Source organism: Manis pentadactyla, chromosome 2, assembly GCF_030020395.1.
Source record: "Manis pentadactyla isolate mManPen7 chromosome 2, mManPen7.hap1, whole genome shotgun sequence".
Classification (NCBI taxonomy): domain Eukaryota; kingdom Metazoa; phylum Chordata; class Mammalia; order Pholidota; family Manidae; genus Manis; species Manis pentadactyla.
This window is the reverse complement of record NC_080020.1, coordinates 116,058,193-116,072,189: the sequence shown is the minus strand read 5'-3', so window position 1 is coordinate 116,072,189 and position 13,997 is coordinate 116,058,193. Positions and strand designations below refer to the sequence as shown.

Here is a 13,997-nt window from a genome sequence, read left to right as displayed (position 1 = left end):
CCAGACCAAAGGCAGTGCCATTTCTTCCCACAGACAACTGACACCGGCAGCATACTCCCAGATGACCCAGAAACATTTGCCCCTGGTGGACAGTTACCGTAGCTATTCTTATTTCCATCTCTTTTGGAGTCACTGGAAGCAGCCTACTTGCGTGTGTTATTCATCTTTATTCAATAGGTGCGAGGTGCATAGTAGGAATTCAATAAAGATTTGTATCTGAGTAAATGGAATCACATTAAATGAAAAGTAGCCTGGGGAGTGATTGATTAATAAGTGGGAAAAGTGAGAGTTTAGACTCTTGGCATCCTAGTTGGAGCCTGTACTTTTCAATCACTTGGTTACAAAGTAGGGTCTAATTTAAAAATAAATAAATAATATTATATGTAATATAAATAATACATAATTACATACTAATTATGTATAATATATATTTTATATGATGTATATTACTTATATATTAGAAATATATGTATTATACATACACACACATGCACAATATTCAAGGACTAAAATGCATGTTATTTAATGGCCATTTTTTAAACTTCCATTTTTGCAAGTGGTCCAGATCTGAAGATTTATCCTCCTCTTTGACTGGAAATAGAAAATTCCTTAGCCTCTTGCTACCACCGGGTCTTTCAACCTTCCCCTGGAGATGGTGAGGAATAATCCTGGATTAAGCAGCAGTCCAATCTTGTGGTCCCACAATATGAGGGCCCACTGGGGAGGGTCAGCAATTGTAAAGGACTTCTTTCTGGTGATTTTTTTTTTCTTCACAAAACATACAACCTAAGATGGTCACAGGGTGAGGGGCTTGATGAGCATACTCTATAATTTGTATTCTGTCTTCTTCAAAAAAAAGTTAATAGCCTGACTGATTTATTCATTAAATAAAGGTTCACCCTGATGGTCTCCAGTGACTCATTCCTCAGCCTCTCTCACTGAGATTGTACATTCTCTGGAGAAGGGATGGTCTCCTTTAGAACTAGCACCTAGCCATGCATTGGGTGCTACAGTATTAAGTGAGCCCTCAGTGAGGATGGGAGAATCAGGGATTCTTATCCATTTTGGGGTGGGGTGGGGTCCATTGATAGGGCAAGAGGGAGGGCAATTTTGCAATATCCAACAGAAACTGTATCAGGAAGTTCACTTCTAAAATTTATCCTACAGATATCCTCATACATACATGAAATGCTGTATGTCCAAGCTTACTCACTATAGCAACTTCAGTAAAGGTAGAAGATTGGAAAATGCTGAAATGTTCATCAATAAGGATGGGTTGGGTAAATTATGGTACAGCCATAGAATGTGATACTAAGCAACTGTGAAAAAGAATGAGGATGTTCTTTAGATAGAGGCTCTAAGGTTTAGTGGTTAAAAGCAGATACTCTTAAGTCAGACTGCTTGGGTTCAAGTCCTGGCTCCAACAATTATTAGATGTGTGACCTTCAACTAGGCATTTATCTTCTTGGACCTCAATTTTCTCGCCTATGAAAATAAAGGTTATGAGGATTATAATGGCATCTACCTGATAGGATTGCTGTGAGGATTAAATAAGTTAATGAATACAAAGTGCTTATAGAGTGTTGGTATATGAGGTATGGGAGCCAAGATATAATGAGCGATTAAAGTAAGGCATGGAACAGTGAAGAGTAGACTACCATTTGTGTAAAAATGGATGGAAATAAGACTGCATACACCTCGCTCTCTGTTTTTGCCTAGAATATTTTTGGATAAATGCAAAGAGAACTATCACGTAAGTTGTTTTTAAAAGGGGGAACCGGGTGTTTGGAGGCCAGATTGAAAGAAGAGTTTTCATTTTATTTACTTTTGGAGTTTGAGCCATGAGAATTATTACCTAGCTCAAAAACAAATTGAGAATTATACACACACAGTGTTCTTCTTTTTTTAAACTGAGGTGTAAGTCACCTCACATAATATTTTAAAGTAAACAATTAAAATACATTGGGTTTTATCTAAAACCAAGAGCCTTTAATAAGATCTTGTCATCTTCTGTCCCTGCTTGTCTTGGCATTGGTCCCCAAATCACCCCAGCCATCAAGAACTACTCCCAATGCCACTACCCCTTTGACATCTTCTTTAAAGACTACTGGAACCAATTCCAAATTCCTAAGCTTCCAGAATCTGTGTGCTGCTTTGGCCTGTGAACTTCAGTGTCTGGGAATCATTGCAAAAGGTCCACACCTCTGTCTTCTTCCCTAGAGCTCTTTCAGGAGCATCTTGTGGCCAGAAGAGACCCTCCTGTGCGTTCTGATACTCCCTATGGTACTGTCCGCAGTGCTTTGAGGAGATTATTAAATGGATGGAAAAATCTTCAGAACCTGACAGGACCACTGAACATTCCTGAGCCCTGGGAGCCCTGGGACAAGGAAACTGTGCCCTCTACAGGACTATTTAAAAGATAGGGAGTGAGGAAGGTACAGGTTTCCTCTGCTACCCGAAAGTTCTCTTTACACCACTTTACTTTTCCAAAAAGCCTAAATTAGTACCTGTTTTCAATGACTGAAAGAAACCCTAGAGAATTTTCACTTTTATGAATTGGTAATTGCTTCTTTGCTTTATGTCATTTCAGCTTGGAATAGGTTTCCTAGAACAGTCTACTTTCAGAGGGCAGGGGGAAACCTGTCTCAACACTGGATGGGGTATTCCATCAGTTTGGGCACAGGTTTAAGGAATATGATAAAGGAGGCCAGGCCCAGTCCTTCCATGTCCTCCTTCACCAGGCTTCCTCTGGGCAGTAAGAACTTGGCTTGTGACACCCCTGGAGGCTGCAGAACTACTCCCAGAGCTAGAGAAAGTTCATTTTGAAGAGCTGGGAGTAGGAGTGGGGATGGAGTGTCACAAGGCCCAAGGAAGTAAAATATTTCACCCAAGATAACACTGCTGGTCAGTGCCGCTGTGGTACTCATTTCTGTAACACAATCTGATTTCTGAACATGAACCTAAGCCACAGCAGCCTGATGCAGGCAACTTAATCTGGTTATTTCTGAGCTTTATCTTTATCACTTCATCTTCGAGGACTCTCTGGGCTGAATTAAAGGTTCTAGGATGCCCAAAGCCCCAGGCAGGCCTGACCTGGTCTCATTGCTTATCCTGTTCTTGGCAGGGAAGGTTCAGAGGGTGCCAATTTGGGCCTGCAGTCGCTCCACTCTGCCCCTGTGCAGCTGGCTGGCACAGTGATTCCTCAGAGATGAAGCTAAGTCCTCATCCCTGGGGTGGTAGTGCCCTATCCTTGAATGGCTGTGCCCATTTCCTCTGCCCGGCAGCCTCCCAGCAGCACCTTGGCTCTTAATTACTTTCTAGGTCTCAGTTGGGGGTCATTTCTCAACCCCTTGGGAGACACAGAAGAGTCAAGGGGCTCCTGCCTCTGGAAAGCCCATACCACTCCTCTACTCTATAGCTGTGGGCAAGGGAGGAGAGAGCATCAGCAGAGCCAGCACACTGCAAAAGGTCCAAACAGGGGTGCCAGCAGGGCAGGGTAAGTGCAGAGCCACAACCTGCTTCTTCTCCTCCAGAGGGGAGGTGCTTTTGTGTGTGTGTGGAGGAGGGGAGGTGCTGTTGAGGCCCAAGAAGTGTGTGTATGTGTTGGGAAGGAGGAAGCAGGATGTAGCAGGCAGAGAAATCTGATATTCTGATTGGCTTTCCATTTCAAATTTCTCTTGACTCATTCCAGGATAACAGAAGTCAGTATCTCACAGCTGACTCAGAAATGATCTCCAGGAGAGGAATGAAAAAAGCTTGTTGATGTCTCAAATACATACAGACTGTCAGTTTAATGCTTTCCATGTCATCCAATCACATAAAGGCTGTATATCAGAAAATAATGTACTATTCCTTCTGGAACTTTAACTACAATCAAAGCATTAAATTCAGATATTAGAACTTCCAGTACTACAGAGGGACCTCACATCCCGGCTGTTTATTCTCTAATTTGAAGGGGGATGGCACCGAATTCTCTCTCCCAAGTTCTGCCCAGGGTTGAATTGGCTTGGAGATCTGGAAGAAGTCATCTCTTTTCCACAGATAAGGGCCACTAGTGTTTGGAGTGTAATGAACTTAGAAAGAAGCTGTTGCTGTCGTAAGGGCAGAAAGAATCTTCTCGAATAAAAATGAGCCAAGGGTAGCTCCCCAAACAGATATTTGATCTCTGTTAAAAATTCAGTCAGGCCTGTTTCAAATTTGGCTAACCCATTCCTGTCACTGAACACCTCAAAGGTTTATTGTTCAAGTGGCTGTTAAAGAACACAAAGATTGTAAAAGGCCCACTGTTTTATGTTTGAAATAGTCATTTGTTCCAAAATGTAATCAAAATTGCTTTTTGAAATTTTTTTGTCCAAAGATGAAAAGAGAATATAAGGAATAGAAATGGCTGAGCTGCAACTATCTCAACGTTTTTTAGAGTAACTTTTCTGCTTGATCACCGTTAATGATCAGCCACTTCCCCACTTCCCTCCAGGACACTGGCGTCTGTTCACCATTTATTCACCTGGTCTGTAGAAGGAATTCTGAGGGTAGCCAAGTAAAGCCCCAAGCAAGGGGGCTCAGACACCCAAATATCTTACTCAGGTTTAAAAAGTCTGAAAACAAGTTTTACAGCTCAGCTGAACTGGGGGCCCAGAATGGGAAAAAAATTCTTTCTCCAGCCTCATTTAAGACATCAACCTAAGATAAAATACTGAGACACTTTATTTGGAACCACATAAGGTCAGAGAAGTAATCAATTTATTTTTAGAAAGGTTTCTCTGCTCTACTTTTCCCCTAATTTCCTCATATGCCAGGGTAACACTTTCCCAATCCTAAAGGCAAGTCAGAAAAGCAGCACCCGACATAGGCCTATTAAGGCTGACCAGAGGAAGGAGGACGTGCACTACAGGAGAGGTGAGAGCAAGGGCTTGGCCCTGGGGGTTACACTAAAGTTTCTAATATAGGGAGTGGCCAGAGTCCAGGCTGGAAGAATAGGGTGGAACAACAGTTTATGGGGCCCTGAGTGCCATACTAAGGACTTTGGAATTTATCTTTACACATGTGGGTGTACTGGAGGGTTTTATACCTTTTTCTTTTCAAAGAATTATTATGTAGAAATTATTTAAGAATTATTAAGTAATTTATTACATAGTGAAAGTTATTATAGAAACATGGAGATTAGCAAACCTCCTAATCAAATAGAAATAAAAGCTCCAAACTGAACAAGCCATAATCGTATTATACAGGGGTAACCACTGGAAACATTTTGGGACAATACTTTACACAGTTTTACAATCTTTTTCATTAAACATTATAAATTTTTTCCTGTATTATTCTTACATAGTTATTTTCAACTTTTTTCCTAACATTCCTAAGGGAGCAAACAACGTCTCAAGAGTAATGGGTTGAATAGTGGTTTTTAAGGAGGGAGCACTCCCCCCTTAAGTCACTAGTCTATGTCGTTTAGATGGTTGAACTGTTTAATTAAAATACTTCCTGAATATTTCAATTGCTTTTAATTTACACACTTGCTAGTAATTCTTAAGTAAATATATTTGAATTTATTGTTTTGCATACTTATCTGATTAAGATAAATTATTTAAAGTTTAGTTGCTGGGTCAAAGACTTGCTCTATTTGCATTAAACAAAACATAGTAACGCAGATGTCAACTGAGCTAGTGCTCCTTGCCTTTGCCTTTGAGATCTTGGTATTACTAGCTCAGAGTTTAATATTTTCTCTCTTTATATTCTTTGTCAATCTGGTTGACAAAAAAGCCTATTACCTTTTATTTCCTTGTCATTTGATTACTAGGTTGAAAATTTGTTTTCATATCGCTATTAGCTATTTATATTTTTGAGAATGAATACCTATACACATTGCTCATTTATCCACTTCTCCTTTTAAAGAAAGTTTCTATCTTACCAAAGTATTTCATGTTCATTGTCACACTGGAACAACCTCCAAGACTCCAAGATATATTAAATGAAAAAAAGGCAAGGAGCAGACCAATATGCACACATTCATGCTGTATATGTACAGAGCACATGTGAAGGATATACAAATGTGTAACACTGACTGCTCTGGGAAAAAGGCAAGGCAGAAGACATTTTATACCATATAGTTCTTTGCAGAACCGTCAATTCAAATAAGTACCTATGAGAAAGCCATCTTTAATGCAAATTCTCAGGCCCTTCTCAATCAGAATCTTTGGAATTAGGGCTTAGAAATTTTAATTTTTAGAATGTTCCCCAGACTGCTCTCATGAACAAATCTGAGACTACTGCTATGCCTTAAAAGACTGAAATTTGCTTATTGGGAAACTTTTAAAAACTAGAGTTTTGTCAAATTCCGCATTTAAAAAATGGTAGATTCATTAAAGGAATTATTTATAAGAAATTCATATTGACAACATTATAGCATTACCATGCAAAAGATTTATGCTTTTTGTCAATTAAAGGAGAAAAAAAGATTTAAAACACCATGGCCTTAAAAGTCAGCTCTTATTATGCTGTTACATAATTTTTCATTTTTAATTCTAGTTTATTCAAAGAAACAGAAACTACAGTGGTAAAGGCAAAGAAAGTTCTAATTTGGAATGCATGATATAATTGAGGGTGAGGGAGAGGACTCAACTTGTTTCACTTGGGTTACCATTAAATTATTGTAACCTAAGCATGCACAGGTAACAAAGAAAGCCAGCTTGAGACAGTAACTGGTAAGGAAATTAGCTGCCATACAATTGGATGAGAATGTATTGTCAGGGTAATAACCAATGAGTTTCGACTAGAAAGTGTATTTTAAAAAAACTGTCAAACATAGTAATGAATAGTCCATCCAAGTTATTTCATACAAGATGATTAATGTGATATGAAAACAAACCATGCAACAAATCAATAATACTGATATAGTTATTTTAGTAAAAATTTAAATGGTACCGATTATGTATCTGGATGAAGATACCCACACTAAATGCAAAATTGTGAAATGCGCCGCAAACTTTTTAAAACATCAATTGCAAGATGAAGGCAATAGCTTGGCAAACTTTGAAACCTGACTCTCAGTTTCAACTATCACTTAACTTGATGTATAGTAGCCTATTGAGGCTTCAATTTCCTCATCTGGAAAATAAGAAATATAACACCTTCATTTATTCTTATGTTTTAAACTGAAAACATGTGAAAACACCCAGGACAATGTCTTATCATTAGTGTGTGGCATCAGTTCTTTTCTTCTCTCTTAAGAGAACTGTGAGAAACAAAATTCCCAAATTTTACTGGGTGATTAATTTTTCTAAAGAGTAAAATGAGACGCATAAAGAATAAAATTTACAAAAAAGAAAAAAAAAATAGCTTGCCCGTTACATAGATAGTAAGTGGCCAGACTGGGAGAAAAGCCTGTCTCCTGCTCTGGTTCCCCAGTGGCCATCTGTGAGTCTGGGGGGAGATTCTGACCCAAGGAAGAAACCAAACCAACATGTTAATGAATTACAACATTTTCTGTAAATTATGTGCTCAGGCAATGAACATTTGTAAGGAATAGCAAGATTTAAGTATCCAATAAATCTGAATATGATTTTACTGAAGCCTAAGTAATTTCAAAGCAAAAATAGTTTATGTCAATTCTAATATATAATACATGTAAGTCATCATATGAATTTAAGTTTTTATTTGTGTATTTCACTGTAGTGCTGTGACAACAAAGGACATCTGTGTACCAGAGCATACATACATCAACGGTAAGATGTAACTTTTCATTACACCACTGCTAGAATATTTAGCTTTTTGTAGGACACATAAGCATGTAAGATGGCCACACCAAATAATTTTGTTTTCCTTAATCTTAATTTTTATCAGTAATACTTTATCAACCTCACTGTTAATAGAACTGTAAAGTATCTGGGTGATGGGATATGGGGGCAGAACAGGAATCATTCAATTGAGTCATACTGTAATAGTTGCTAGAGTACTCTCACACACACCAATAAGGAACTGTCATCATAATTAAGGGCTAGTTACTGTTGTTAGTTGCACAATGATAAAGTTCTTTTGAAAATATTGGTTAGCCCACTTATATGAAAAATGTCCTTTCCACTTATGCAGAAGAAAAAAATATTCAGAAAGTTATTTTTGGCCTTGCTATGTCAAAAAGTCAACTGTACAAAGATCTACGTGTCAAACCTAAAATTATAATTTTAAAAGCCTATTAAAAACAAAAATGTCATGCATTTTTATTATCAATAATGCAGAAGCTTTAAAACTGTTGCAAGACCATATAGTATATATTAGCTTTTATACTGCTAATGCACAACTAACAGCAAACTTGATTAGATTACCAGAAATCTTTCTTAATTACACCTTTATATATCACACTAGAGAGACAAATGCCACAAGATCTGCAGAAACATTCAGTTCTGAGCACTTAAATGGCAGGATAACTTTTTGTGTTGTAATCCATCACATATAGAATAACAAAACAAAAGGAAAAAAATTCTGCAGTTTCACGTTACAAAAAACGTACTGCTGTAAAATATTAAGAAGGGGTAAAGGATATGATCTGTAACACAAAATAACTAGTGTCAAAGAACAAACAAACCCTCTAAATAAAAATATCAAAATACACATAGCAACTGAAGCACAAATACTGCATTAAATACAGTAAAGATTTAATAAGACTAGTTAATAAAAGACACAAAAATAGGGAGAGCTAGGGCAACCAGTAATAAAACCAAAATAAAGGAGAAAAAACCTGAACCACAGTTTTTCCCCTAGTTGGAGCACAGGTTTTTGTGGGGCAAACATGGGGGTGTGTGTCTTTCCATTCATATACCTAACACTGTACATTAAGATTTTAATGTCACAGAAAAACTTGGTTCTTCCATGAAATTCATAAATTTTCTGAAGTAGACATTATTATGAATGAAAAACAGCCAACAAATGGGGCACCTGTTGTTTAACACTGCAGATTTACAGAAACTTTTTAAAAGTTATCATAATCTTTTTTGTCTTTTTTCCCCTCAGCTTCAAATCCATCAACTCCATCGCTATCCCTTCTTCGTTTCCTATTGTTGTGGATGTTAAAACGTTGGCTCATTTGGGGTAATGGATCCATGCCTAGAACTTTGTGTATCTGGCGGAATGCAAGGAGTCTCAAAGCAAACTGCAACAACAAAAAAAGAATTGTTAATTTAAAACGCCAAAATATTATTAGGTTTATATCCGCATTTAACTATATATAAAGCAAGCAAAAAGCATGTTTAATGAAGAAACACCTTGAACATATTAATTTCACAACTGAAATACTCCATATGTCCTGGTGCTTTTCTGTTCAGGCTTTTCTGTGTGCGTGCTATTTCATTTTTTAAAATATAAGTTAAAAAATAAATCTTAAAAAAAAATGTAGTACTATGTTCATTAAAAAAGAAATCCTAAAATAATATACAGCAAAAGAAAAAGTGTCTCATTTATTGAGTGAACCCCTCTTTGTCTCATATTCACAAATTTTCCCACTTTTTCTGGGGCTGCTCATGTGTGCAGGTTCAGCATGGGCTGCAGATGGGCATGCATGCGTATGAGCACACATACTTTCCCAGGTTTACAAACAGAAGAGCAGCATACTTCTTCAACTTGTTACTTTAAGAACTAAAAAAAAAGGTTTTTATTACATGATTACATACATATACAGGAATAATGTAGGCATCAATGTCATAAAACTATAAAATCTTGAAACCTAAAGGGACTTCTGAGATATAACTTAATCTACTCCTTAAATTTCTACCCCTTAAATTCAAGATTTTTATAGTATTTGATTAAATGGCAACTTCCACTATGTCATTATAACCTTCAATGTAATTAATTTAGACTATTTTTAATATAATTCACATATCCTAAGATTCAGTTTTAAAGTGTACAATTCAGTTTTTTAGTATACTTAAAAAGTTGTTCAACCATAACCACTCTAATTCTAGAATCTTTTCATCACCCTAAAGAAATCTCATGGCCTAATAGTAGTCTTCCTTGACTCATCTACCCCTAGGCCCTAAAAACCACTAATCTACTTTTCTGCTTCTATAGATCTGTCTACTACAGACATCTCACATAACTGAAATCATACAACATATGTTTTTTTGCGTCTGGTTTCTTTCACTTAGCCTAAAGTTTTCAAGGTTCATCCATGCCTACATTAAGGCATGTATATATGTACCTGTTATACATGCATTCATGTATGTGTGTGTATAGCTGCATGCAATTTTATCACATGTGTAGCCTTGTGTAACCACCATCACAATTAAGACATTAAACCATACCATCATCACAAGACTCTCCCCTTTATAGCCATAGCTATCTCCTCTCTGATCCCTAAGCCACAGCAACCATTAATTTGTTCTCCATCTCTATAATTATGTTATTTCAGGAATGTCACATAAATGAAATAATGCAGTATGTAACTACTTCACTTTTAACAAGGACATTTCTAAATACCTCCCCAAACCAGGTCACTTCCTTCAAAGTTACATTAAAAAATTGCTTACCTTTCAATTGTGAATTCTATTAGTTTTTGAATGTCCTGCTCCTAACCCTAAATTTCCTTTCTCTTAAATTTTAAGCAACTCCTTTCCAAAGAAGAAAAGCTACTTAGAATAACTATCTTCTTCCCAAGAAAATTAAACCTGAAGACATAAAAAAAGCAAAACTTGTCTAATACACACAAATTGGTAATCTCTAAGATACTCAATGATGTTCTATTACCACTGATGCTCCCTTACATATTTTTGACCATTACAATTTATTTTTAATCCTGACATCTTCCGAATTTCAAATTATCCTTGCCAAAAGAGACAACAAATCGAGATCTTAAGCCCAATAACTTCAACTGTCTTAGAGTAGATTATCATTGTTCATAGTAGCCTTTTCTACCCTTAATGCACTTCTGGAATCAAAAAAGGAAAGCTATAGCAGTTTTAGATTTATTATTTTTTTCATTCATTCATTAGATTTCCCTATTCTTTCTTTCCCATAGTTCTTCTAATAGGATTGGTAACTGATAATGATAACAGCTAACATTTAAGATCCTTCCATATACAAGGTACTATTATAGTTACACCTATTAACTCATTTAATCCTCCCAACAATCCTGTTTGAGACAAGATACTGTTTATATCACCATTTTATACATGAGAGGGCAGAGTTGGTATTCAAACTCAGGGACTCTTGATTCCAGAACCTACACTTTTAATTGCTACATTAGATGTCTTTTCCAATGGCAGGAGAGGCTAAATTATAATAATAATTACCATAAACCATATAGCACATCACTTCTGTACAATCAGAGAACATAGTCTCTCTACTGATCTTAGTATATAATCTAAAATCCAGATTAATGAAACATGGCAGATACTGATTTCTGTATCTACATAATATACTTAGACACACAGTTAAAATAAAATTTGATTATAATAATGAAATCTAGTTTTAAACTATATCCCTTAGAACTTACAAAACAAGCAAAAGAATGAATAGTATATAGCAATTTCTTCTAAAGAACAATTATGTAAAAACAAAACCATACAGGCAATGACCCAAAAAACTTCTGAAATTATAAACACAATGGTACCTGTGCACTGGATGTGATGTCTTCACGCTGCTGGTCAGTCATTGTTGCCAAGGTATCAAAGGGATCCTTCTCACAAGGATCCAGAAGTCCAGGACTACCTATAGCAATCACCACAGAGAGAAAAAAGCATTAGCATTATTCATTTGTAGAAGAAAAGAGACCTTACTCAACCATCACACAGACATGAAAAATGAAGTAAAACTTACCTTTAAGGATAATCCCTGAAGAAATGCACTCAAAAACTCTTCTCAGTGCATCACCAGGGCTCTGAGGACTAGAGGCACTACTGATTGCTTTCTCTACTAGTAATTCCATAGCCTAAAAATAAAAACATAAAATATGTGCTGAAGAGCTTACAGACCAAAGAACTTACTCATTTTCAAACACCAGAATGACATACTTGTGAAGTTATTAAAAATTTTAAAAGCTGAAAAAGCACATAGAGCAAGTCACAAAACAGAAAATAAAAACAAATATATAAATAAAAATTAAAGCAATATATATATAAATTTACACTTTTAAAAGATTTTGCAATTTATGCTCACTGAAGAATGATGTAAAATACATTACTAGGGTTTTTTTGCTTTTTATTTTTAATTATTGCTATCCTTCCCTATTAAGATATGAAAGTCCTTAAAATTCTTTAGACATTTAGGGTTCACATATTGTTCTTTAGTACCTACTGATCTATACTGATCTTAGTATATAATCTAAAACCCTGATACTAGGGAGTTAGAGCAGGTCAGTATTCTAAGACTTCTGTTTTCTCTTTACAAAATGTATTTATTATCTAAATTTCCATTTAATGTATAAGTGGACATCTATTAACACAAAGGAAAATACAAATTATGCTTCCACCGTAAATTACATTTGAGAGACTAGAAATCTAAACCAATGAATAAAAGACAAAAACAAAATAAAAATTTAGAAAGCAGATAATTCAGTAAGTGTTTTGAAGGGTTTATTAGAAAAATTTGCTTTCATTTAGATTTTAATAAGGGGACACATAATTCACATGGCAACATTCACTCTTTTAAAATGAACAATTCAGTGGTTTTTCAGTATGCTTAAGAAGTTATTCAATCATAACCACTATCTAATTCCAGAACATTTTTATCATCCCTGAAACTCCATATCCATTAACAGTCATTCTCCATTCTCTTTTCCTCCAATGCCTGACAACTACTACTTTCTATTTCTATGGATTTGCCTACTCTGGACATTTCATACAAATGGAACCATATAAAATGTGGCTTTATATATCTGTCTTTCTTCACTTAGGATGTTTAAGGTTTATCCATGCTGTAAGTATGGGTGAAATTTTGTAAGACTACCCAATAACAATTCAAAGAAACTAAATAGATTGCAACTGCAATGGAATCCTTAAAATGATACTTAAGCTGAAATTACCTTAGTGAGAATCCATTTTTAGTTGTGTACTAAAAAACTTAAAATTTTATCAGAGTTAACTACATCTACCTATTCAACCCATGGCCAATACTTTGAACTTTTAAATAAGAATAACTCTAAAAAGTTTGGAAACATGGATATTGTAGCCCCAAACAAATTAGGAACAAATTGTAAGAGAGATGGGAATTAAAAAAGACAGTGTACATCATCAGCCATAAAAAATTATAGCTGCAGCCATGAGGGATTGCAAAAAAATGTGAACAGTGGATGTTCATACTGATAAAACAATGGTAAATCAAAATGAAGTAAATTACTATGACTGTTTATTCAGCTGAAGAATGCAGGAAGGTGTCAAGGTATTTTTTAAGGATTTTCACTTGAAACTTTGATTATTTTAGGGAACCAGCTTCAGTTATCCAGACAACTTTATGAATTTATAATAAATTTCTCTCATTTCCAAACCAAGAATTACTTTAAGATGTCCAACAAACTGAAATCCTTGAGGATAAGGTTAATGTTAATTATTTTGAATCCTTTTTGCCTATTATAGGTTGCCAGCCTAAAGAAAATACTCAATAAATAAATACTTCTGAAATGGAATACTTTTGAAAAGAGTGTGAAAATAATCCTGTTGATGAAAGAAACAAGGGTAATAACTAGAAAAATTACCAATGCTGTCAGTAAAATATGCAGCTTGCCATGAATACCCCAAACTTAGAAAAGTACTTTTAGAGAATATTAAGAAAAAATAACTATTAAATAATCAGCTATAATTTAGGTATGTTCATATATAGAATGCTTCAAATAATTCAAAGCTTTAGCAAAATCTGCATATTGATTGACCTTATGTGCAAACTTGTAATACTTGCATATAAAGGTAGAAACTAATTAAAAAACAAGAAAGAAATGATTTATGGAACATAGTAAGTCAACATATTAAAACAAACACAATGAAGCTACATCAACTATCTGCCCTCTGAGATCACTTGCTATG

The 13,997-nt window shown here is 35.5% G+C and overlaps 1 protein-coding gene across 3 annotated transcripts in view; it reads right to left on the bottom strand.

Moving 5' to 3' along the window:
• Positions 1–5,203: 5,203 nt before the first annotated feature.
• Positions 5,204–13,997, bottom strand: part of ZFR (zinc finger RNA binding protein) — a 70,448-nt gene continuing 61,654 nt past the window's right edge. For 2 of the 3 annotated variants that reach the window (XM_057496062.1, XM_057496065.1), the window contains 3 exons: positions 11,800–11,911; positions 11,594–11,691; positions 5,204–9,139 (listed from right to left, as the gene is read on the bottom strand). In XM_057496062.1, coding sequence (XP_057352045.1) covers positions 8,960–9,139; positions 11,594–11,691; positions 11,800–11,911 — 390 coding nt within the window. In that variant the 3' untranslated portion in view covers positions 5,204–8,959. Of the gene's footprint in view, positions 9,140–11,593; positions 11,692–11,799; positions 11,912–13,997 lie in introns of those variants that run through there. The other variant, XR_008995316.1, reaches the window with a different exon arrangement.